At 33.2% G+C, this 25238-nt stretch overlaps 2 protein-coding genes across 5 annotated transcripts; both read left to right on the forward strand.

Annotated features, from left to right (window-relative positions):
- The first annotated feature begins 10509 nt into the window (after positions 1-10509).
- On the forward strand, positions 10510-11647 carry LOC132171282 (protein E6-like). Its single transcript, XM_059582566.1, has one exon. It carries the CDS (start codon positions 10589-10591, stop codon positions 11393-11395), a length of 807 nt encoding a protein of 268 aa, XP_059438549.1. The 5' UTR covers positions 10510-10588; the 3' UTR covers positions 11396-11647.
- A 9131-nt stretch (positions 11648-20778) lies between these two features.
- Positions 20779-24201, forward strand: LOC132171440 (uncharacterized). 4 transcript variants are annotated; one of them, XR_009439033.1, is made up of 4 exons: positions 20779-20899; positions 20993-21176; positions 22514-22767; positions 23665-24201. XR_009439033.1 is itself a non-coding variant. In XM_059582750.1 (4 exons), the coding sequence occupies exons 2-4, from the start codon at positions 21165-21167 to the stop codon at positions 23911-23913; spliced, it is 432 nt and encodes a 143-aa protein (XP_059438733.1). In that variant the 5' UTR covers positions 20779-20899; positions 20993-21164; the 3' UTR covers positions 23914-24201. The 4 variants fall into 4 exon arrangements, 2 of the variants coding, with proteins under 2 accessions (XP_059438733.1, XP_059438734.1); XR_009439034.1 differs by having other exon boundaries at positions 22571-22767; XM_059582750.1 differs by having other exon boundaries at positions 22606-22767; positions 23656-24201.
- Positions 24202-25238: the final 1037 nt, after the last annotated feature.

The following is a 25238-nucleotide window of genomic DNA, read 5'->3' on the forward strand; positions in this document are numbered from 1 at the left end:
GTTCTTATAAAAAATTGCCGGCTTAAAAAAAAAAGCTCCCCCTCCCTCTTTCAACTTGGGCGAAAGAGAGAAAAAATTGAGGAAAACCGGGAAACAAGGAGATTATGCAAAATGTTTGGTGGGCTTAACTGGGAATATTATAAACTCTCGCCTATGTCAGCAATTTTACCATTCTTGACTATTTCACAACCTCATCTTCTACTCTTTCAGATTAATGGAAGAAGACACAACATGGGAGCAAAGGCTTCAGGCCTTGACCCACATCATAACCAGCCCCACAACCACACCATCTCTCCATTCTCAGCTCTTCATCTCCACCCAAATCCCCTGCTACCTCAACTGGGACTATCCTCCTATCCTCTGTACCAAGCACCCCTCAAGATTCCCTTCTCTTCACCTACGGTGGGGTTTCTCTCTTTTCCTCAAAAGGGTCTCCAGATTTGGGCTCCCTGAGACCTCATGGAGGTCCAAGTGCCCATTCCAACTGCCTCCACCGTTGATTCTTGCTAAGGGAGTGGAGGAAGCTCCGTGGGGAGAAGAACAAAGGAAAGAGTACGTCAGGACCAGGCTGAGAAGGAAACGACTTGGAAGTCATATTCACCCTTTGATTCCTTTTTTGATTCCCAATATTTTGCTGTTTTCTCTTCTGTTTTGGAACCCATTTCCTGATTGAGATTCCTAAGAAATTTATCCTCAAGTTCGTAGATGTAAATTTAAAATTTCCATAAAGGATTTGCATTAGCAGGCACATATGGTTGCTTTGAGTTTTGGTTTTAAATTGTGATTGTTATCAACTTATAATTAGTTTGTGTGTTACGATGTGCTCAAGGTTTGCCCAAATTAATATCCAACAATTTTAGTGCTTTTAAATTAATGGTTAAGCTCTTAACAACGGTTATAAGTATACACACAACGGGTTTTAGCAGAGTCGACAAATTTTTACATGATTCATAAATTTGATACAAACTCAATACAAATAAAGAATTAACTAAATTGACACGGATTAAAAATAACTTATTTATTCTTATACTCATAATAGCTAATAATTTTTTACATTACTTTGAACCCGATACGATCACAAGAATGTAACTTAACAGCGTCAGTCAAAGATAATGACGTGTCAAAATTGGAATGGAGCTTCAAGGGACCGGTCAATAAGTTTTTTAAATATTAAGAATGCTACAGTACTATTTAATGTTAAAAATAAAAATAAAAAAAAAGTTTGTGGCTTTCTTATCTATTAATTTAATGTAAAATATTTCTCTCATCTCTCATCTATTTGCCTTGCATAAGGGATTATGTTGAAATTTTATATATAAAAAAATGAGAGTAAATAATAAAATTATATTTTGTAAAGGAAGAATATGTTGTAAATTAATTAACACGTAATTTACAATTTTTAATTCTGTTCAATACTCTCAAATAAATTACAAACAATAAAATAATTGCTCTCCTACCAAAACACAGAATATATATATATACTTGTATTTTGAATTTGTAGAAAATGAAAATAGAACATAGTATATGTATGCTTGTATTTTGCATTTGCCAAAAAAAATGAAAATAGATCATAATATATGGATACTTATTTTTTGACTTCTGGAGGAACCATTGCTATCATGGGGTTGGCCCTGACCCTAAGTTCCTAACTGACCCAAGCCAACAGGGTTCAATTGTGTTATTCCCATACCTTGTTGGTTTGGTAGGGATAGGGCAGAGTCAATGTGTCATATAACATTACTTATTGTTCCCTTGTGTGATTTTTGAGAAGTTGGAGAAAAATAAATGGGTTGGGCATTGGACTCTACTTAATCAGCATATAGATTTTGGGAAAAAGAAATGGAAGTCGGGTATTGAAGTTTACGGAGAGAGAAGAAAGCAGACTTACATATTTTATCAATGTTTTAGTCTTATTCTCTTAATTAGGGGTGGGCAAAGTACTCCCATCTACAGACATTAACAGCTTAATGACTTCTGGTGGTCAGTAATTGATATAGATTTTTTATACCAACGTCGGTTCAGTTAACCAAATTGAACCAAACCAAAATAATTGAAAAATAAAGTGACGTTTCATATGAAATGAAATGTATGGTGGATTCAGTGACGGAACTAGGGGTGACCCGTGTAAGCCATGGCCCCCCAATACAAGGAAAAAAAAAATTTAAGGGAAAAAAAAATTATAAGGTAAATTTTTTATTTTTTATTTTTTGTCTATCAACCCCTACCCACTAAAATTTTTGGCCTTTGGCCCCAACCCATACCGAAGTCTAACTCCGTCCCTGGGTGGACTCTTATGTTGACAACAACAACAACTATGGATTGTTATGTTCGAAAACATATTTATTGTTTTCATGGTTAAATAATTATTGTTATGGATTGTTATAGATTTTTACATGGTATTCACTATTCAGTTTCGTGTGTTAAATAATTATTGTGTTAATTAATGTCTGAGTAAATTTTGGGCCCATTTAAAATTAGTCTTGGTTCAATATATCTAATTTAAAAACAAAAAAAACAAAAAAACAAAAACAAAACAAAATAGGTTCAGAAAGCTATTTTAGCCTAAAAATAACAATTTGACCCTTAAAACAACTAATTTTTGGCCCATTTAAAATAGGATTGGCCCAATTAAAAAACCCACAATTAACTGATTAACCGACTAATTTTAACCGAAAATTTCGAAATTATTATGATTTGTTGTCATTTACATGAAGGAGAGTAGTGTTTTTGGACCCATTAGAGGATGGATTGGACAAGCAAGACAAATGCCCAGAGAAAATAAGGTGGCCCAATAACGCAAATTGAAACTTTATATGAGTGGAGCGGATGGAGAACCAATTTGGCAGCTGAAATTTCTAATGAATGGAGAAGAATTAGGCAAAGCAACTAATCAATTATATTATAATTTACTTTTAATTGTATTTTCTGTATATGGCATGTCCATGGCAGAACTCTAGGTGCAACTAATCAATTATGAAGTTAATGAAACTTCATAACTTCATATGGTGCACGTCCATGGTGACATCCATGGAAATGCACTATATATCTAAGCACCCATCGAGCGACCAACACTGTGTTTGGTCGGCCACCTAATTATGGAAAATGTTCCTCTCCATTTTAAATGAAATGAAATGGAGAGTGTTTAGTTAGAGTGTTTTAGAGGGGTAAAATTGTCCAAAAAATTAAAATGTCAATTTTATCCCTCTAAAAAACACTAACTGAATATTATTCATTTCATTTGAAATTGAGAGGATCCTATTTCCCTGAGTACACCTTCATACCTCCATGCGATGAGGTCACTGTGGTGGCAATTGGGTTCAAGTAGTTTGCAGTGGGTTTTCTAACCCTAAAAGGCTTGAACACACATAAAAGCTCTCCATGGTTTCAGAAAAACACTCAAAACAAAGTAGAGTTGTGTATTCAAACGAATCAAAGAATCTTAGCAATAGGAACTCTAAAGAAATATTTTAGTAGAGAGGTGTATTCTAACCAATAGTACTCAATAATGCCCTATAGGTGGAATACACGAGCTTTGTATTTATAGGCTAAGTTAGTGATCTTAATTAAGACTTTTCCTTCATTATTCATCTCATCAAGGAATAATAGTCCAAATAAAATTCAAATCCAATTATGATTTTACAAATAATTTATTAGTTGGAATAAATTACTGAACCCCTTGATTTGTGTCTAATGAAACCATATGTGGCATGCAACCCACTCTTTAATTATTATGATATTTCAAAAACCTCCACCCATTATTCCAAATACTAATGAATTGATTTATTATCCAACTATAAGAACACGTGAGAATTACATATTCTAAGGATACATGCTAATTTAATAAACTAAATTGTAAGAAATTCTTCTATTATTTCAAATCTAATTTGCAGGAGATGACGCCAACTGTGGCTACTTTAGCTAGTCATAGCTGGCTATTCTAGCTGAACGTTATCATGATAGTCCAGACTTCCTCAAGACCAATTTAATTATAACTTGATCCAGTTTAATTAGGATATTAGTGGGACTCAAAGTGGCTATCACTAATAAAGAGTGAGTGATTCCTATTTGGGGATTCCAACATGTTCCTTAATATGTGCTTAACTACATGGTGATTGCCTTCAAACCACTTAGCTATCACCGCTGATAGTAACATGTATATGGTTTTTGCAATGAAATGATACTTTTCCGGTAAAGTAGAATTTCAACAAATATGAGGGTGTTCAATTTGCCGATAACATTAGATTGTTATTAGAGTATTCTTCTTAAACGGATTTTGTATTATTATTCAACGGAATTTCATCCCCTCTTCTCTTATGTGATATTTATTAATCGAAAATATATATATATATAAGGCTGCTATCATATTATTAGTTGATTGTGAAAAAGAAAAACTAGAAGCCAAGAAACTATTTAAGACCCATGATTTACCAACTAAGAAATTTATCCCTATTTATCATTACATGGGATGCTATAAGGACAAAGTTTTCCTCTAAATTAGGTTGGAGGAATTTCCTTCGATCTAATTTATAAAAGTGATACATGTCCGTTAAACATGTGAGATGCACATGAGTTTTTAATAAAATTTATTTCAACTTTGTCCCTGCTATTAAAAATTCATGTGCATCTCACATGTTTAAGGGACACGTGTCACTTTTATAGATTAAGTTGAAAGAAATTCCTTCAACCCAATTTGGATGAAAACTTTGTCCAAACTCATGGGACAAAGTTTTCCTTCAAACTCGGTTAGAGAAATTTTCTTCAACCTAATCTATAAAAGTGACACGTGTCCCTTCTTTTAATAACATGTGAATCACCAAATTGCACATGTTATTAAAAGAAGGAACAAGTGTCACTTTTATAAATTAGATTGAAAAAAAAAAATCATCCAATCCAATTTGAATAAAAACTTTATTCATGCTATAATCGGTTTCTACATGAGCCCACATTAGGAATTCGTGCCAAATTTGAAAAGCAACTTACAATATATATATATATATATATAAGAAAAAAGAAAAAAGAAAAGGCAGACAAGATTTTGTCTCAAAAAAAAATCCCCCGCAAATATGAAGTCAAACAATCAAAGACTTTGGATTCTTGTTACACTTTTCTCTTCTTTTCTTTTCTGTTCTTGTTCTTTTTCTTTTCCCCTTTCCCTTTCACTTTGGTTTTAAGAAACAACCAATTGCCGAAAACAGACCATGAAAGATTGAAAACTCCCCTACCGCTAATCACGCAACAATTTCACATAATCCGAAAAAAAAAAAAAAAATTAATAATAATAATAAAGATAAAGAAAAAGCAAAAAAGTTTTACTTGATTGGTCAAACACAAACGTTGACTATAAAGCATTTGCTACATAACATACTTTTTTTTTTTTTGAAATTGCTAGGATATTATGTAGACACTGCGATAATTTGGGGAAGGATAGGAAAAGAGGGGAATATTAAACTTTGAAAATTGGTTTCGACGTGTGAAGAGGTATAGAGTCATTTTCTTTCTACAATGACAAATTAATTATTGACTCAAAAATTATTTTTTATTATTTTTTTTTTAATCTAAGTGTATAGAAACATATAATAAGATAAATATAAAAGCGGAATAATAATAATGAAAGGAAATAAAATTAACACAGAAATTAAGATGGTTCAGCATATAGCCTACATCCGCACATCAAAGCCTTAATAGGCTACATATTTTCTTGATTATATGATCTGAGTACATAGCTCTATTTATAGAACTTTACATATGATTTAAAATATTTGAAATATAAAAATATGCCTTAAATCATGATTAACAAATATTATATAAATCCCTTGATTTAGGGAATACAAAATCATTATATCCTTAACAAAGTGAAACATAAAAAAAAATAAAGATGGATCAAACAATCCAAAATGAAAAATATTTAATGTGTTTTTTTGTGCTTCGAATAAAAATAGTTGAGTGATTTGTGTTAACAATTGTTTGTTAATATTTTTATTTTTTTAGTAAAAATAAATAAATAAATAAAAATGAGAGAAGGCATTAGCAAACACACCCTAAACTTTATATAAAAGGGTTACAGATTGAAGTGACTATTGAGGTATTATCAAATCATGTATATCACATTTGTCAATTTGTCAATTGCTATGAATTTTGTGCTCAATTGATGGGTATCAATTATGATACCCTTAGCATCACTTATTCAAATAACTTTCTTATTTAAGATTGGGATTTCTAGCAATTTGCCATCAAATTGTTAATTTGAGCAACAATTGTAAAAGTGTTCATATTAACCCACATGGCCACATGCTCGGATCTTAGAGCATATTTGGATTGAGAAATGATAAAGGTACAATTTTTTTTGTACAACTTTGGCCCAATTTTTCTCTTATTTTTTATTTTTTTTAAAAAAAAATAAATTAAAAAAAATCTAAAGCAATAACATTAATCTATGTGGTCCTTTTTTATTTGGTATTTTTTTTCTTTAAAAAATGGTATTTTTCTTCATAAAAATAGTCTCTCTTTTTTTTTAAAAAAAAAAAAAAAATGGTCATTATTATGAAGAAAAAGTCAATTTTTTTTATAAAAAAAAAAAAATTACAAAAAAAAAAAAAGGACCACATAAGATGTTATGGCTTTAGAAATTTTTTTTATTTTTTATTTTTAAAAATGACCACATAAGAGAAAAATTTGGCCAAAGTCATGTTTTTATCATACTTCATTTGGATTGTCCTAAAGTTAGAAATTTATTCAATCTCGTCAAATCCCTAAAATTAGGTAACCTAATCTTATAATCCTCTTCAAATTCCTAACCTTTACTAAGATTAATGCCTTTGACACTAATCTCCCTTCTTTTTCTAAGGTTTTACTGCTTTGGACCATTAATAATTAAGTAAAAAATAGGCTTTTGCTTTCGGCAAATCAAGCTGATCAAGTTCATCTTTGGTCGCAGTGAGTAGTTAAGTCTTAGGTAGGAGGGCAGGTGGCTCATGCACAAGGCATGGAAGCTTCTTTTGCAGTACTTCTTTAACCTTTAAACGAAGCCTCGATATTTGTGAAGAACAATACTACCGATGTGGGACTCATTCAATCTTCTTCTTTTTTTTCCTTCCCCTTTTTACTTTTTTTCGCTTTATAATTTCTTTAATTATCATAAATCTACATCACTAAGTGGACCTCCAAGTAGTTGGGCAGCAGCACATTCGAATTACTGTAACTTAAACATCAAACCAACTGATCCAAACAGATGAGATTATTAAAAGTATACAGAACTGACGGTTAAGATCATATAAATTGCATTTAAAGATGTAGCAACCAGTAGTTATATATTTATTAGACCTCAAGATACAACACATACCAAAATGGGTTGTATTAAATGGTATACATGTTAGAACAGAAAAATTAATGCTCTTTTGATGCGTTACTTTCCTTAATGTTGACGTTATTTGTCCTCACCAATTATGATAAATTGGTGTACATGTGGTTATAATAAATATGTCTCTAGGAATTGGGGGCGGGGGGCATGGCCTATAGCAATCACCTCCTGTCCTTGGATACAATAGAGTTCAATTTTATTTTTATTTATTATCTTTTTTAAAAAAAAAAAAAAAATTTTATTTTATTTTTTTTATTTTTTTTATGTTTGATTGCGTTTTGCACAAAACAAAATCAAACCATAACACCCTTAGATTTACAATTCTAGCAAGATGATTATGTTAAGCTATATAGTACGTACCACTTATCTCAAAAGCTTAAACTGATAAGAGATGAGGAATTCAATTATTTAATTAATACTTTAACATTATCCTCACATGTGAGCTTAAATTTTCTTTTAATAGGTAAGATTTAACACGTAAAACATTTAACTAAAATAAGGGGTAAACTCATGGGACCTTTGGCTTTCTATCATGTTAAATTACTACTTATTTCAAAAGTTTAAACTAATAGGAAGTGGTGAATTTAATTATTTAATCAATACTTTAGAATGTTGTTTCTATGGGTGAAAATGCAATTAGTAAAATCGGTTAACCGTCTCCGCCGCTTTTTAAAAAGAAAAAAGACAAAAAATAAAATAAAATTAAAACAAATATATATATAATCAATACTAAACAGTTAGGGATTTTTTCTAACAGCTTCAAAAGCGATTAGGTGAATTAGATTTAGTGATTAGTAGGCGATCAATACTAAACAGTTAGGGATTTTTTCTAACAGCTTCAAAAGCAATTGGGTGATTAGATTTAGTGATTAGTAGGCGATTAATAATTGTCTGCTATTCAAGCCCTATATGTTTCTATATAAAATAAAATAAAAAACAATTAAAAATAAAAAAGGTAGAAAGAATTGAGAGAGATAAAAGAAGAGAAGATATCAGTGTCAAGAAATTGGCGCCATTCTTAAATTTAACAAACTTTGAGTAGATAGTGATAGAGGATTAACCAATGATCTCTCTTGCTTAAAAATGTAAGGTTGAGATAATTTAGCTTTACCATATTCGGCCTGCAGGGAGCCCAGGCTTTTAGTAATTAATAATAATAATAATTGATGATGCAGTTGGAATGTGGAGTCCACCCATGACCAAAACTTATCAACTCTTGCACGTGCCGCACGCGTGAAGAAAAAATGGTTCGGGACTGTAGGTGGGGAGTGGGGGCCAGCGTTCGTAAAGATTAGGTGCGTCCTTTGCAGAAGACAAAGCGTAGAGGGGCACATGCTGTATGCACTAAATGCCATTATTTGCATGCCCCACCCACTCCTCAATCCACGCATTATTACACGCTCTTGCTGTGTTTTTCTTTCTTCCCACCAATTTCCGTCGGTACTCTTTTTCTCAACCCTCTCTATATTCCCTCTCTCTCTCTCTCTCTCTCTCTCTTTCTTGCCCTTTTTCATTTTTAAAGGTAAATCATGATTAATGGGCATTGGATTTGGACATTCTTTTTAACAAAACCCTTAACACTTCTCATAATCACATTTTGGTCTTGATTCTAAGGAGTGAAAAACACCTAACTTATGTGTAAATAGTACTTAATTACTATCATCATATTTGACTAGTTCTTTAGTGGAGACTTAAAAAGCTTTTCCCTTGATAATTCACCAAAAAAAAAAAAAAAAAAGTCTACATATCCTCCTCAAACTACCACCTAATTCACAATGACCCACAAACTTTCAATTGTAACAATGTACCCCCAAATCATCAAAACATTGTCAATGTCTCTAATGATAAAACTACCCTTAGTAAAGTAAATAAAAAACTAAAATTTCTAGAACAACCTAAAAAAAAAAAAAAAATCTTTTTATAAGAAAAAAAAATTAAAAATTTCGATTTTTTTTTTAAATGTTTTCTTTTATAATTTTTAAATAAAAATTTCTGTTGTAAAAAAAATTAAAAAAATTTTGTTTAAAAAACTAAAATTTTCGTTTTTTAAAACATATTTAAAAAAATTGAAAAAAAAAATAAAAATTAAATTTATTTTTTTTAAAATAAAAATTTCCCGTTTAAAAAAAATCGTTTTTTTTTTTAATTATAGGGGTATTTTTGTCATATTGAGAAATATATAGGGGCATTTTGATCTTTTTGCTAGCTTTTGGGGGGGGAGGGATATTAACAATATTTTGGTAGTTTTGGAGTTCATTGTCACAATTGAAAGTTTGGAGGGACATTGTTAATTAGGTAATAGTTTGAGGGGGTATGTAAACTTTACCAAAAAATAAATAAATAAATAACTAATTGTAAATTTAATTATTTAATTAATATTTTAACATTCTCTTTTACATGTGAGTTCAAACCATTTTTCAACACCTAAAATCCAATAGGAAAATGATTGATTTTCTCCTCTGATCCTTCTTTCATCCTCGATCTTTATTTTTAAAATTATCATTAGATATGTAGGCTCATGTGTAGAGCCTACATAAGTCCCAAAAATTCAATGATAATTTTAAAAATTGGGTAGATGAAAAAGAACCGAGAGAGAATATATAAGATTGAAATATTTAACTAGAAAAATATGTATGAATACAATTTGTAGTTGATATAAACACTACACTCTAGAATGTTAATTGTGCAAGTCTTATCTAGTGGTTGGTTGGTTCAGATTGCAGCTTGAGCTTGGGTTTGTTAATGGAGATGTGTTTCTAACAGGATTCGAGGCATTTAAGTTAATAGAAAATGATAAAATATAATAATTTAAGTAAAAAATAATGAATTTGGTTTGCTTAGAGAAGACGAAATATCAATTAAGAAGCAATAGTTGCTTGTGTCACATGACTAGATCTTTGATTAAAAAGATTTAGCACACAATTATATTGTTTTCACCATGGAGAACATAAAGTTAATTTCTTCCTCTTTTTTTTTTTTTTTTAGTTTTAATAGGAAATGGTCAATAGAAAGAAAAGTGCTCTTCGATAAGGTTCACCCACACTGGGGGCCACTATAATAAAAATATGCTTCCGTCCATTTGCACCTAATGAGTGGAAAAAATTGGATAGAGAGAGAGAAGCTTTGTATATAAATTGGACCATGATCAGAAGCACTAACCTAGCTCACTATATACTGCTTAGTCCACAAAGGCTATAGCACTATCTTTTTCTTTCTCTAGCTTTGCCACCCATGGCTTCCTCTGCAAAATTCACATCTTTTCTCTTCCTGATCCTAACCCTCTTCTTCTCTTTGCAAATCCATGCTAGAGAAAGCCAGTTCTTCAGCAAAGTCACAAACAACAAAGAGACAACAACAGTGATCCCCAACAAAGAAGAAACCACAACAAAACAAAACCAACAAGAGCCAACCTTCATCCCAGAGACCCAAGGCGGCTACGGCCTCTACGGCCACGAGTCCGGCCAGTTTCCTCCCACCACCACCACCCCAACCCACGTCAATGCCGCACCCACCCGTGTCCCATACAAAAACGAGTTCGACGATGAAGAGTCCTTGAACAAGTACCTCAACACCAACGACGACCACAACAAGAACTACTATTACAACACTAACGACGACCACAACAAGAACTACTATTACAACACCAACGACGACAACCTCAACAACAAGAACAAGAACTATTACTTCAACAAGAACGGCTACCAGGCCAGCCAATACGGCGGCTTTGGCGACACAAAGCTGACGACGACAGAGAAAGGGTATTCCACCATGGCCAACCAGAACAACTACAATGAGCGGCAAGGGATGAGCGACACAAGGTTTATGGCGAATGGGAAGTACTACTACGACATTCATGGCGAGAAGTACAATCCTAACCAGTATGGGAACTCCAGAGGCGCCGTGGCTTCAAGAAACTGGTACGGCAACAAGGGTGGTTACTATGGCAACAATGAGAACTCCTTCGAGCGCAGCAACTCCATGGAAGGGTACCAGAATGAGGAAGAGTTCCAAGAGGAACAAAATGAGTTCGAGCCGTGATGATGATGATGATGATGATGAGTACAACAACAAAAAAGTTGCCAAGAATTGTGAGATTTGTTTAAGCAAATTCAGGGGTGTTTTATATAATATTTAAAAGCACGCATAGGTCGTTTTATTATATATGCAGGGTTCTTATGGTCAATTTGTTATCTTGTTTGTGGGTTTGCATACTCTTCATGCTCTGAAAAGTTCAAGTATGAATTAAAGCATAATTTTGCTTTTGGTTATAATAAAATGTATATTGTACTAGCTGCGCGCCCTCTTTGTTGCTTTTTGTTATCAATCCCCCTCCTCCTCCTCCTCCTCCTCCCCTGCCCTTCAACAAATCTTCCAGATATATAGGGTTAATTAGGTTCTAATTAGGTTCTATTTGAAATTGCAGTTTCAATAAGTACGATTTTAAAAATTACGTTTCTAAAATAGTTACTTTTTAAATTGCAAGGTAAAACATATTAAAAAGTTTTTTTTTCTATCAAATATTTGTTACGTGAAATTGCAGATTTTTTTCCTATTTTAAATTAAGTGTTTTTTAAATCGCAATGCCAAATGCTTTACTTTTTTACCATATTTTTTAAAAGCGTAATTTATTCTTGCGAAACCGCAATCACAAACGCACCCTATTAGCACCCTATTAGTTTTCTAATTGCTTGTAGTATCGAGTAATTATAAAAGTCACTTTTGTGTTTATCCTAAAAAAGATGGGGGCTTTAAAATTACAATTTGATCAAAATTCAATAATGATCAATCACAAGGTCACATTATATCTAGCCTAGTTTAAATCGGATCAAGATCGCACCGAATGCAATACATTATATCTAGATCTTTCAAAAAGAAAGATTGTTGTTGGATAGCCAAATCATCTTTTTGGATAAAAGAGAATAGTTCGGCCACCCTCATAAGTCGATTTGTAGTGGCCACTTCTAGCAATTCAAACTACTTTTTTCTTGCTTTAAGATTTGGGCGGTTCGTTTTAAATAAATGTGTAGTTAAGGTAAAATGAATTGCATGTTGTGTGCCACCTTCAATCCGTCCAAATGTACCTACTAGAAGGACCGGACATAATTGGGCCGGCCGGCCGGTTACTAATTTGGTAAAACATTTGAGGGATAGATGGATCATGGATGTACTTTGCATTGGACGAGATAGAGTTGGCTTGGTGAAGGACAGCACGGAAGATAACACCTCTCATCAGGAAATTTCCTCCGGATATTCCCGGATCCGGACACATGTGACCCGTTGCTATCGGTTACCCTTTCGTAGAAAATGCCCCAAGCCAAAACCAAGGAGGTGCACTTCAAGAGTTTTTAATTGCCCACCTCTGTCCTAGGCTTTATTTTTTTCAGACAAGAATACTATGAACTAAATAAATATCGTAGTGTACCAACACATGCACGAACCTTTCTATTTTTTTGAGAGTAACGTATTAATTGGAGTATATGAATTTTTATTAGTATTTGAGAAATATATAAGTTTTTTAATAAAACAATTAAAAAAATGTGATTTTCAAATATTCAAAAAACTATTTTAGAAAATGGAAATGAACGTAAAATTTGTATATAAAAGTGAGGAACTATTTTATTTTTATAAACAAAAAAAAAAAATGAAGTGGTTTTATTTAGTTATAAATGAAAAATAAAGAACATAAATCAAATAGTATAGACGGTTTATATATTGGAAATGAAAGAAAAAATATTGTTTATATATAGTTTTTCTTTCTTGTCCTATTTTGTTTAATTTTTAAATATTTATGTATCAAACTGCCTTTGCACTTGAAGAGAAAATAATTCCTACAAGGTACTTAGGAGTAGATAAATCATGAAAATCTTATATTCTTGAAAATTCTATTAGATTTCTAATTATTTTTTAAATGTGGAAATAAGTCACTTTCCAGGAAAATCCGTAAATGCTTAGATTTCTCGATTGAACCAAATGTCACGACACTTGCACCATAATATATAAACTATGTTTATGATTAGACAGCATAAAGTGAGGACAACCTAGTCATTAGGCTAGGCAAATTACAAATGTTATCACTTTGGCACATTTAACTGTATTAGAATCCTCTCATCTAGTAAAGTCTCATGGTCTAGATTAAATTTTACAAATTTGAATAGTTTATACTTTGTCATGTGATGAATTTGGTTTCATCTACTTGTCTGTCTTAGCAAGAAAACAAGAATAGTTTATACTTTGTCATGCGGTGAATTTGGTTTCATCTACTTGTCTTACTTAGCAAGAGAACAAGGACAGTGAAATTCAAAATAATAATTTTTGCTTCGTAAGACGTAATTCTTAACCGATTGCACTATTTTTTTAAGACAATTAACATATCAGTTTAACTTACGGGAACAGTCCTATTTGTTTTTCCTACACATAAAAGCAGGAACCCTATTCCACCACTTCTTGACCCTACCTATAAATAATAAGGCCCATTGTAAGAACCACCAGCCACCCATTTACACTAATTCAATGGCTGGGTGAAAGGTTGGTGAGCCACTGTCACCAGCTTAGAGGGGAAAAAAAAGTAGGAGAAGAAGAAGACTGGCACCAGGAAAATGGTGGGGAGAAATGTTGACAATGATCAACTATGGCAGATGCCAATTGGATTCTCTTCCCCGTGACTGCCGGGCTGAGTTTTGGGTCTGTCTTTTTGACCGAAAAACTGGCAGTCCATACATATAGACTTTTTTTTTTATTGAATTCTTGTTTTTAATTAACAAAAATGAGTGGCTGAGATAATATTTTAAAATTTAAAATTAAATGGTATCACAATATCAATATGCTTGTTTTGCCATAAAATGACAACTTCACCGAATGACCTATGGTCCTATGGAGCTAACTTTACAGGGCAGTTAATAAATAGGGTAAGTAGCTATCATATCAGCCTAGCTCTTCTAAATAAGGGCCACTCTGTGGTGTGGTGTGACTTTCATACTTGCTTTTAGTGTTTTCTGTTAATTTAATAATTAAATAATTAAATATACTTATTTTTATTAGTTTAAATTTTTGATATGGATCGGGTGGCCAAAGCCACATTTCATCACCATTCAAGTTATTTCACCAAGTGCAATAACTTTAATTTGGATCATTTATTTCAAGTAAACGGCTTAAAGGTCTGTCATATCATCGATCCATGTGAAAATAAAAAATGTGCATCTCATTTGTCTCACCTCTTCACCCACCGCTATCTATTTACTATTACTTTTAAGGGCTATGATTCAGAGAATACCGCGTACTTAGCACTCCGTGAAGGAAAATGACGTCGTATTTTCAGTAGACTCTTTATAAAGAAACCTGTTTTTTAAGTTTAAGAAATATGGTCAAAAAATTACAAAAAATATCCAACAGCAAAATTCCTAAATGAATCTTAAACATAAGGATTGTTACAGGGAAACCCAATATTTTATGTTCCACTATTACAATCCTTATAATTATTAAAAAAAATATAAAAATAAAAAATAAAAAGATTTTCTCTCTTTTTTCCTCTCTCCTCGCATGTTTCACAATTTTCTCTCATCTCTCTTCTCATATATATAATATAATTAAAAAAACAAATATTTTAATGATATAAGAAATGATTAAGGGAAGTTATTGAGGTGTATTTTGACATAGGAAAGCAAAAAGTAGTTTAAATCATTAAATGTAGGAAAAATGACGAAAAAGCTGTTGAGAATATTCTAAAAGCCAGATTAAGAGTGACCGAATTACCCATTTAGCCAATTGTAGATGGCCAAATCACCTAGTTTGACCATTCTAGGTGGTTTGATTGTTTAAATATAAATTAAATAATTAGATTCATCACTTCTTATCAGTTTATACTTTTTGGAGAAACGGTAATTTTATATGGTATCATAGCAAAAGTTTAGAGTTCGAGCATTGTCCCTGTCTTTCACTTTATATTTCAATTAAGTATTTTAAGTTGAATGTTAGTACTTTGTATCAAATTAAACCTTAAAAATAATTAAACTTATGGCAAACTTCGTTTCCCATAAGTAGGGGCGAAGTGACAGATCTTTCAACCATTCATTTGAGACCCTATTCACCGCACACGGGGATCTCAAATCTCAATCATCACCAAAGGTAAAGGTAACAATTGATCCAAAACACTTTTACTAACAAGCACTCATGATGTTGGGGGGATAGATAGTGAACAAGAGGCATCTTCGACATTATAGTAACTAATAATCATGCCCACCAACTTCTGTCCCTCACATCACCAATATCAGTACTTCTCATTATTTCTTCTGCTTCATCTATACTTTTAACCCACCAATTTTACCTATTAATTGACTCCATCTTCATCTACCCCCATACACACATATACAAACAAAAATAAATAAAGAAGCTTAATTTTTTTTTTTTTTCTTTCTTTTTTTTGGGCCCTTATTGATGAGATGTATCATGTCAACCATTTGGGTTGTGGCTTAAACCCATTCAATACTATGTTTCAACCGAAAGTAGATATAGAGTTGCATGAACTTTACTTAACTTTATGCTCGAATCTCAGTAATTCAAATAGTAAATGTGAAAAAACTTTTATAAAGTAAATTATGATTTATGAAGCGGTATTGATAAGATCATAAGATGGAGTATGTGACATGTCAACCAGTTGGGTTGTGGCTTAAACACATTTGGGCTTAAACACATTCGGTACTATGTTTCAACCACAACCAAAAGCAGAAACAATGTATAAATCTTAGCAATCCATGTAGTATATGTGAGAGAACTTTTATAAAATTTAGATGAGTAGATGAACTACTCGAAACTTGCTCGGGCATGCAAATATTACAAGAACTTTCTCACATTTGTTAGCTAAATTGGTTCGCACAATAAAATTATTAAAGATCTCTATCCTTAGTATCAAGCATAAGTGTTGGGACAACGGAGCCCATGGCACAAACATCAATAGAAGTGGAGCATGACGAAAGAATAAGTAATGGGTGAATCTCAAATCTCACAGATCTACATTCAATAATCACAGAGCCGAAAGAGGGAGAGTTCAACTAATTGTTTCAATGGATTTTCAGTCAACAACGGTCAAGGGCTGTAGCTGCTTCATAATGTGCAGATTGGATGCCCATAGACCGTAGTTGGTCTGGATTCCCCTTAATCAGTGGGAACAACACTAAAATGGGCCTGCCATTGTGATGGTTTAAGCCCAAGAAACTCTAAATTCTACAAGAATTAGACACCTGCAGTCATCCTTTCTCCTATGAGACTGTGAAATGAGGAGCAATCTGAAAATGAAACACAGGGCCTGTGCATTGCGGCCTATGAGCACCCGGCCTACTATCTCTAGCGATATATCCTTCATCCTTGCAAAATTGGTGGTTTGAGTTGAATCCCATTGTAGATACGAAATTGATGAGATTACCAGAGAGATTTGTTTAGGCATGAGGTGGTGCTAACAGAGATTGGTGGGATTTTCTTTCTATCTCACGTGAAATGCTTAATTCATTTTTAGATAATTTTTTTATTAAAAAATAGAAAAAAATAAATAAATAAAAAAATAAAAAATTAAGGGTGTATTAAGTATGTTATATAAACGGGAAGAATGCAAAATAGCATTTTCTAAACAATATAGCGGGTGATTATGATCTTCAAAATATTTTTAAAATATATATATATATATATATATATATATATGAACCCTTAATTTATCTTTATAAATAATTCTTCATTCTTTCCTTGTTAATGACAAAGAGAATGGGACTCAAAATTTAACTCTTAATTATAATATTAAATCATTAATTATCCTAATAATGTAATATTATAAAAATTAAAAGAAATATAGAGATTTCTAACAATTTTGCTTTCGGAATTAGATCTTGTTTGAGATTGTGTTTGAAGGGCCTAAAAGTGCTTTTAATACTTAAAAAGTCCGTTTAAAAAAAAAAAAAAAAGTACTCGTTTGGTAAAAAAAATTAAAAACGCTTTTAAGGGACAAAAAAAGTCTAAAAATTGTCAAAACGCACTTTTGACAAAAGCTTAAAAATGAAGTTTTTGCCCAAAAGTTCTTTTTAACTTAAAATATTTATTTTTCAAACGCAATCTCAAACAAGCTCTTATTAGTAATCTAGACAGTAAATATGAGAGAGCTTTGATAACACCCACATTCCTGGTAGATAACTGGACAGTCTAAAATTTACTTAGGCACATGAAAGTCTTATATGAATTTTTTTACAATTGTTGCTCAAATTGTTAAAGACTCCAATCCTCCTCAATTATTGAGACCTAGCACATGAAATATTTAATTAAAATTATAAGTAAATTACGACAATGTTTAAACTTAAGGCTTTTATCAATTATCTAAAAGAAAATTAAACTAATAAAAAATTAATTATTTTAATTAATATTTTTTTTAAAATATTCGCACAAAAGTATAAAGAGAAATTCGAACTAGTGATTTCCACTTTATAAAGCGTGAGCATTATCGTCAAATTAAAACCTAAATCATCATTAAATGTTAAAACTAGAAAAATATTTGGTCACAAAGTCCAAGTCGTGCCGGGTCGGTTGGGATATTAGTAAAGGGACGGTGTCGGCGTCGTAGGGGAGTTGGCTAGCGACCAAAACTTTACTTTTGTGTGGGTCTCACACACAGTTATTGCACGTGTAGTGTGAAAGCTCCATTGCACTTTGCTCACCTAACCAATCTCCTTACTTCCAACTAATCAATAATCATTCCTGTGACTGTGCAGCTTAATCTTCACCTGCTCTTTCCGATCCAACTCACTCAGGAGTTTCCACGTCACTCCCTGACCTCATCCATGCATCTCAATGGCCGGCAGCACGGATGGTTTGGTGACTTTAGTCACCCTAAGATTTAATTGCACCAATGAAAAGTTTACTCATTACTTAAATTATTATTTATTCTAAACGTTTAACCGGTAAAGTAGAATAATTTTAAAAATCATTTTGTATCTTTAAAAAAATAAGATCATTTTTAAAATTATCATTTAATTAAAATTTAATAATGATTAATTATAAGTTCAATGGTGATTTTAAGAGTTACATCATCTTTAAAGGGACACAAGATGGTATATTACTTGGTAAGATATGATGGATTTAATAACTAATATATATATATATCTGTGAACCATAAGTAAGGTTTGTTGGTGCTATTTTTGGTCTGGTAAATTGTTAGCCAGCGATTTTTCTTTATGGTTGTACTGAGAACGAGACTCCTGTATGTTAATGATGTTCTTGCAAAATAAGAACATGATCAGCCAGCGATTTTTCTTTATGGTTGTACTGAGAACGAGACTCCTGTATGTTAATGATGTTCTTGCAAAATAAGAACATGATCAAAGGGTCTTTGGTTTGGACCGAAAACTTTTCGATGTCAAAGTTAGCATCTCGTATATAGATAAAAATATTTGATAATAATATGCCTCTAACATCTATTAATTTGTGTGTGCAACGTGAGGTATGCAGAAGAGAGAGGTGAGGTTGAAAAAGAAGTCTCCTAGAGAGAGAGAGAGACGTGGGAGAGAAAAAAGGTCCCGGAGAAAGGGAGACTTTTCTCCTTTTATAAGCCAAGGCGGATACATGTTACTTTATGAATGGGCAATGACAAAATGGTAAATAAACATAAATAAGTGAGCATATTTTCTCCTTAACAATGTAAAATATTTAATTAAAATTGAGGTAAACTATGGAGTCAAGATTTCAACCCAAAACTTCAATTATAATATATATTGTGTTAAAACGTGAAGAGGGCATTAAAATATTAATTAAAGGATTATTATTTATTGTCTTTTTAAGCTTCTAATTAAGGTGATTTTACAATTGAATATAGAAAAAATGATCAAAGTTACCTCCTTTAATTTTCACATGTCTTGGCTAGGTGGGTTTTTTTGAAGTATTTTCATTCTTTCATCCATCTGAATAAGAAGTAGGAAAGACTCCTGTAATCTCTTTTTCTCATTTAATTCGAAGAAAAAACAAAAACCAAATCTAGCAAACTTACCACCCATAAACTCCATTTATTAAGCATTTTATTTCAGTGGTAAGCAATGTGTATCCGAAATATGGAAGTATTGAGAGCTACATGAAATCAATTCTTACCTAAAAGGATATGCAGTCAATGAGACCATTGACTAATAACTTAAAATACCAGCCACCCAATTACTGCTGCATTTTTCTTCTCTTTCTTCTTGTCTTTTTTTGTAAGTACAATAACACTGAATCTAAGGCACAAGGTGAAATTTGGCAGCCTTAATTATATATTAAATTCTTAATCTCATTAATAACACTTTATTAACTTAGATTAAATTTAATATGCCTTTTAAATGTTTATAGACACTTGGTCCTATTTACCTGAGTTGAAGGGTATTTCATCCAGACTGATTTGAATGAAATTTCTGTCCTTTTAAAATACCAGTTAGCCAATTACTGCTCCATTTTTTTTTTTTTTTTTTAAGTACAATAACACTGAATCTAAGCCACAAGGTGAAATTTGGCAGCCCATTTTTGAAACTTCCTGGAAATAGCACTTCTGAAGTTTTCTTTTAATTATATATATATATCTATCTTTTTCTTTTGCATAGCTGGAGCTGAGCCTTGCACCGTCCCTTTTGGGGCTGCAAACTACAAAATTTCACATTCCAGGCTTATTGTGTTCAAGCAGAGATAAGTGCAATCATATTTTGTTGATATGTTATTGTCAATCAATTCTTAAAGCTTTGGAAAAATTTTACTTAATCCCATCAACTTCAATTATTTTTGCAATTATTCCCCAAAATTCAAAAACTCTCAATTTAATATATTGAGCTTCTAATTTTTTGCAATGTCACCCGTCTATCAGGTTTTTCTGTTAAATTCTGTCAAAATTAAAATAAAAATTACAAAGATTCAGGCATGGGTATTTTTGCAAATTCCGTTAAATCTTGACTAACGCCTGAATCTTTGGGTATTTTGGTAATTTTGACACACATCCATTAGGATTTAACAAAAAAACCTAACATACGGGTGACATTGGGAAGGTAATTACAAAAGTGATGAAAATATATGGAATTAAGTAAAGTTTTTTCTAAATATTTCTTTTTTAACAACACCTGATTTAAAGGCTGATTGAGAGTGTCGTATCAACAAAGTTGCAAGAAAATTTAGAACATTTCAAAATCAATATAATTTGATGCATTACATGCTTAAAATTGTTCCAAAAGCAAAAGTACAAAATGTGGCAACTGGCAACGACAAGCATTAACACCCACATTACAGTTTAATTAAACCATTTTGGTAGTTAGCTCAATTAAATATCACCAATCAGATAGCAAAGAGGTTACAAGAGATAGCTGAACAGTCCCATCAACCCTTTCACATTTCACAATAAATACTCCCCCCTCTTTTGGTCTCCACCAATCTGGTCTCTACACATTTCTGAATTCTCAAAATCTAATTTAAAATCCTGACAGCCATCAAAAAATGATCATAAAATCATTCATCGACAGCAGCTGATGTGGTACAGATAGATTGATTGATATTTGAAATATGGCGGTAAATATAACGGTTAAACTGTTGTTGTATGTCTGAACCGTTGGAATTATATATATAATCATCTGCTAATTTTTTTTTTTTTTTTTTTTGAAGTTTTAACTTATATTTAAGGCTGCACATCCGGGTGGGACCCAAGTTCGTAAATCTGTGTCATAGTTAAGGAAGAATATGGAAAGACTCCTAATTCTCCAAAACATTTTCTTCCTCTGATTCTCTGGGATCAATCAGTTCCACCCAGTTCTTTCTTCTGGAGGCTGCTGACGCCATGGTCACCGAGGTAATATCATTCTCAGGATTCCTTTATGTTCTTAAGAACAAATGAGCATGTGCTTTTCTTCTTATTGGGTTTGTTTTCACATCTTTTTGGTCAATGAAAGACCAGCGTCTTCATTCAGGGTATTATATATATTGTGTGTGTGTGTGTGTATATATATATGCACGTTGGGTTTTCAATGTTTGGATTGGGTGGAAATATCTGTGCCTCTGGTTTGGTTTCTTGTTTTTGTTCATGTTTCTTTCTTTGGTTACTGTTGGATTGTATTATATATATATGTAAGAGGATCTGGGGTCTTTTTATCAGGCAAGGGCTCTAATGATTTCTCTTTTGGTTGCTGATAAGCTTTCTTTAATATCGTCTTTTATGGGATATTCTTTGTTTTGGAGATTCAGTGATGTTCTTTCTTCATCACCCTTTCTGTAAATAAGGAAACTTCAATCTTCTTTTTGTCAAATACCAAGAAAGGAAGGGTGTGGGGATTATGATGTCATGGAAGGAAGCCATGATATAATTAAGCATATTTTTTCTGGTATGGCCTACAACCCCAATCTCAAGGCAGCACACACACACACACACATATATATATATATATATAGTGATCAACACCTATGACTTTTGTAGAATATATGAGCAGATTTATTATTGCTTTTGTGGAGATATAGATAATAATACAATGAATTGGTGTAAGGCGTACAGCAAAGAGTGGGAAATTATAGAACTGAATTTGTGTCAGTAATGTAGAGGTCTACAATCAATATAATCAGCAATATGGGCCTTGGAAAGATATTGACCAACCAAAATGCAATCATGTCGGCAGTTTAACCCTCTCTCTCTCTCTCTCCCCCCTATTTGCCTGAAGACTTTTAATCTGCCCTTTTAATGGTTTTTACCGCAACTTCACCATCGTCATCTTTGCTTAATTTAGAAGATCTGTTTTGCTTTCATAGTATTCTCAGATTATTAGAAAACTTATCTTATGTCGAAAGGAAAGAATTAATTTAATCATTTAATGAATATTTTTAACGCTTTTCTTCACACATGGAATATGTAATTGAAGTGAGAAAAAAAAAAACTATAGAGATAGAATACCATGATAGAAAAGAGTGAGAATGGGTTCACTTTTTGGGGGCTTATAGATGCAGGGATTCTCCATTGCAGATAAAAATGAAACCAATTGGTTTATTTTAGATGGGTAAATTGCTTAGAATTGAAGATTTTCTCTAAGTAAAGGAAAAGAAAGCAGAGCAAATCTTGCAATGGATGGTTGATTGCATCTTGTGTTGCTATAAATCTGGAGTAATAATTCAAATTTATCTTTTTCATTATCTGAACTGCAGATGTTTGAATCCTATCAAAATTTAATTGACGGTTGTTCTGAACTTGATGAATACTAGCTAGGAAACTAGTATTAACTGATCACTCTTCTCAGAACCATGAGATACCCAGTGGATGGCCGCTTGGGCTTGGGATTATGAACATGAGACTTAGAGTGTTGCAGAGATTACCAGCCTCTGCTGCAGCAGAGCCCCACTCTTTGCGCGTGGCATCAACCAGTTTCTCCTCATTCTCTTCCTCTAACCTTGATACTGAGGTAACTCAAAACTGACCTTATACTTTTTCCTCCTTTCACATCTTTTTCTTTTATTACATATCCATGGGAGTGCATGCCGGCTTTTGCTGTCAAAGACGGATAGAAATCCCAGCAATTTTATTGTTTGGATTGGTAGTGATTCAAAGAGTCCACCTGTAATCACCTAGGAAAAAATGCTAGTCACATTTGCGCTATCATCCCAAAAGAACTAGTCAAATTGAAGTTTATCTAAAATTCATTATAAAACCCAGTTTCACCTAGTAACTAAGCAATGTGAGATTTAGCACTCATGACTATCTTTATAAATCATCCACTCTATGTAGGCTTTTTCTCATCTTCCTAATATGGGACCGGAGTATTACACCGCCTGTCTAAACAGGTCTTGAATAGCCTGCCCGCCTACTTGAACAAGTGAACCCCATAAAATTTTATATCATTTGCTGTCTGAATTGCTAGTAATCCAAACAAGCGGAAATCAGAATCCATGAAAATCTTAGTTGACGTTCAATGCCATTTGATTGAAACTTTTCTTTGTCAGAATTTCAGCCGTATACAGGTAGGTATATAGGAACTTGAAGAGTGATATATTGTTTCCTGATGGCCTTTTAATAAAATAATCTTCTGAAATCTTCCAAACTAAGGTATAGTTTTCTGTTGAAATTTAACATGAATCTTCAACCAACCTGATCACTAGAAGCTATCAAACAGACAAATGTAGCGATTGATGAAAAAGATGTCTAACACTCTTCAATTTCATAGTTTAATATCATGTTAAATTATTATTTGTTTCGAAAGCTTAAACTTATAAAAAAAATTAATTATTTAATCAAATACTTTAACACGCTCTCCTACTAATAATGTGTTGGTGTTGCTTATACTGCATGCGAGATGAACCAGTCCACAGCATCCTTCTTTCAAGATCATAGCGTGTCACTCGGCCGGCTAATTGGGATAAGACCAGGCGAAAGATCAGGCTTCTACTTGCAAAACTCAATCAATTTTGAAGAGCATAACATGATGCCTGCAAGGGATGCAAACACTGATGTCTCTAGACATAGAGTGGACATGTCACGGGGAATTTGCATTCCTCTGTTGCTTGGTGCTCTGGTAAAGATGAGCCGGAGCAAGAGCAAGTCAAGAAAGTAATGCTTCACGGCCGGCCGGCATTCTGGCATTCAGGGGGAATAAACTTCCACGACATGGATCAATGCTGTTATGATTTGTATTCATAAATGAGCTGCTCGTCGTAATAATGACTTCTGAATTCAGAGCATTGTTTCGATTTCGTGTAGCAAGTTGAACTTATAATATATTATTCTTGCTCTTTGCCAAATTGCTTGATTTAAGTGATGGCTCCATTTGGAACTCACTTGCTAAAGCTTTGTGAATATCTTTCCTGCGTTTAAATATGACAAGAAATATGCTTGAGCCTCATCACTTCGTTTACATTTTACATCAAGAGGCAAACTAAATAGTTAGACTATCCCATTATTGTTTTTTCCTAGTAGTCCCCGTATTGTTACTATATTAAGAGTAATGTTAGAGAAAAATTGTATTTAACCCTTAAGTTTTTATTTGATTTAAATTTAATTTTTTGGTTTCTAATTTCAATAATGTAGTCTTTAGGTGCATAAGAGCTATTTGGTCGTGGCACAAAAGGTGGCTGTTGTGCCCACTACTCAGAGTGAGACACCTCATCAATTCAAGACAAATGCATGATAGCAAAACAAACGATTAATCCTTTCACACAATCATTGAGCCACCACCAGCCTCCGTCTACCGCCGCCCACCTATCGCCGGATCTCTCCTCCCTCTCTCTCTCTCTCCACCGGGGTTGGCCGCGCGAGCCACCCCTATGCCATCTGGGGTGCGCTCATGACCAGGGGGTGGCCGCGCAAGCCACCCCTAGGCCATTGGTGGCTCTGCGCACCACCCCCATGGGCCGGGGGTGGCCACGAGCCACCCCCACAAGTCGATGAAGAGAGACACAGAGGCAGTTGGTGGGCGGCAGTAGGTGGAGGCGGTGGCTCAAATGACTGTAGGAAAATAATCTGGTGTTTTGTTCTCATTTTTGTTTTTTATTCTAAGCTGAAGTGTCAACTTTCGAATGATTAACATAAAATCCACCTTTTGTGCAACGTCTACACAGAAGTTATTCTCTTATGTGCATATGATTGAAATGAGTTTAACTTCAATGTGGTTGTGGCACAAAACCCTTGTTTTGTGCCCTCCACTCAGAAGCTGACAACTCAGCTTAGAACAAAAAACTAAAATAAGAACAAAACACCATATTAATTCATCTTCTTTTTGTTAAAAGAGAGAGAGAAAAAAAATTAGAAGGGCTGGGAGGAGCACCAGCCCATTGGGGTGGCTAGGAGTGGCCTGCGAGCCACCTCGGCCACCCCAGATGGCCTTGGGTGGCCACGCGGCTACCCCAGGCCATCTGGGGGTGGCCGCGTTGCTACCCCAAG

The sequence above is a fragment of the Corylus avellana genome, chromosome ca2 (assembly GCF_901000735.1).
Source record: "Corylus avellana chromosome ca2, CavTom2PMs-1.0".
NCBI lineage: Eukaryota > Viridiplantae > Streptophyta > Magnoliopsida > Fagales > Betulaceae > Corylus > Corylus avellana.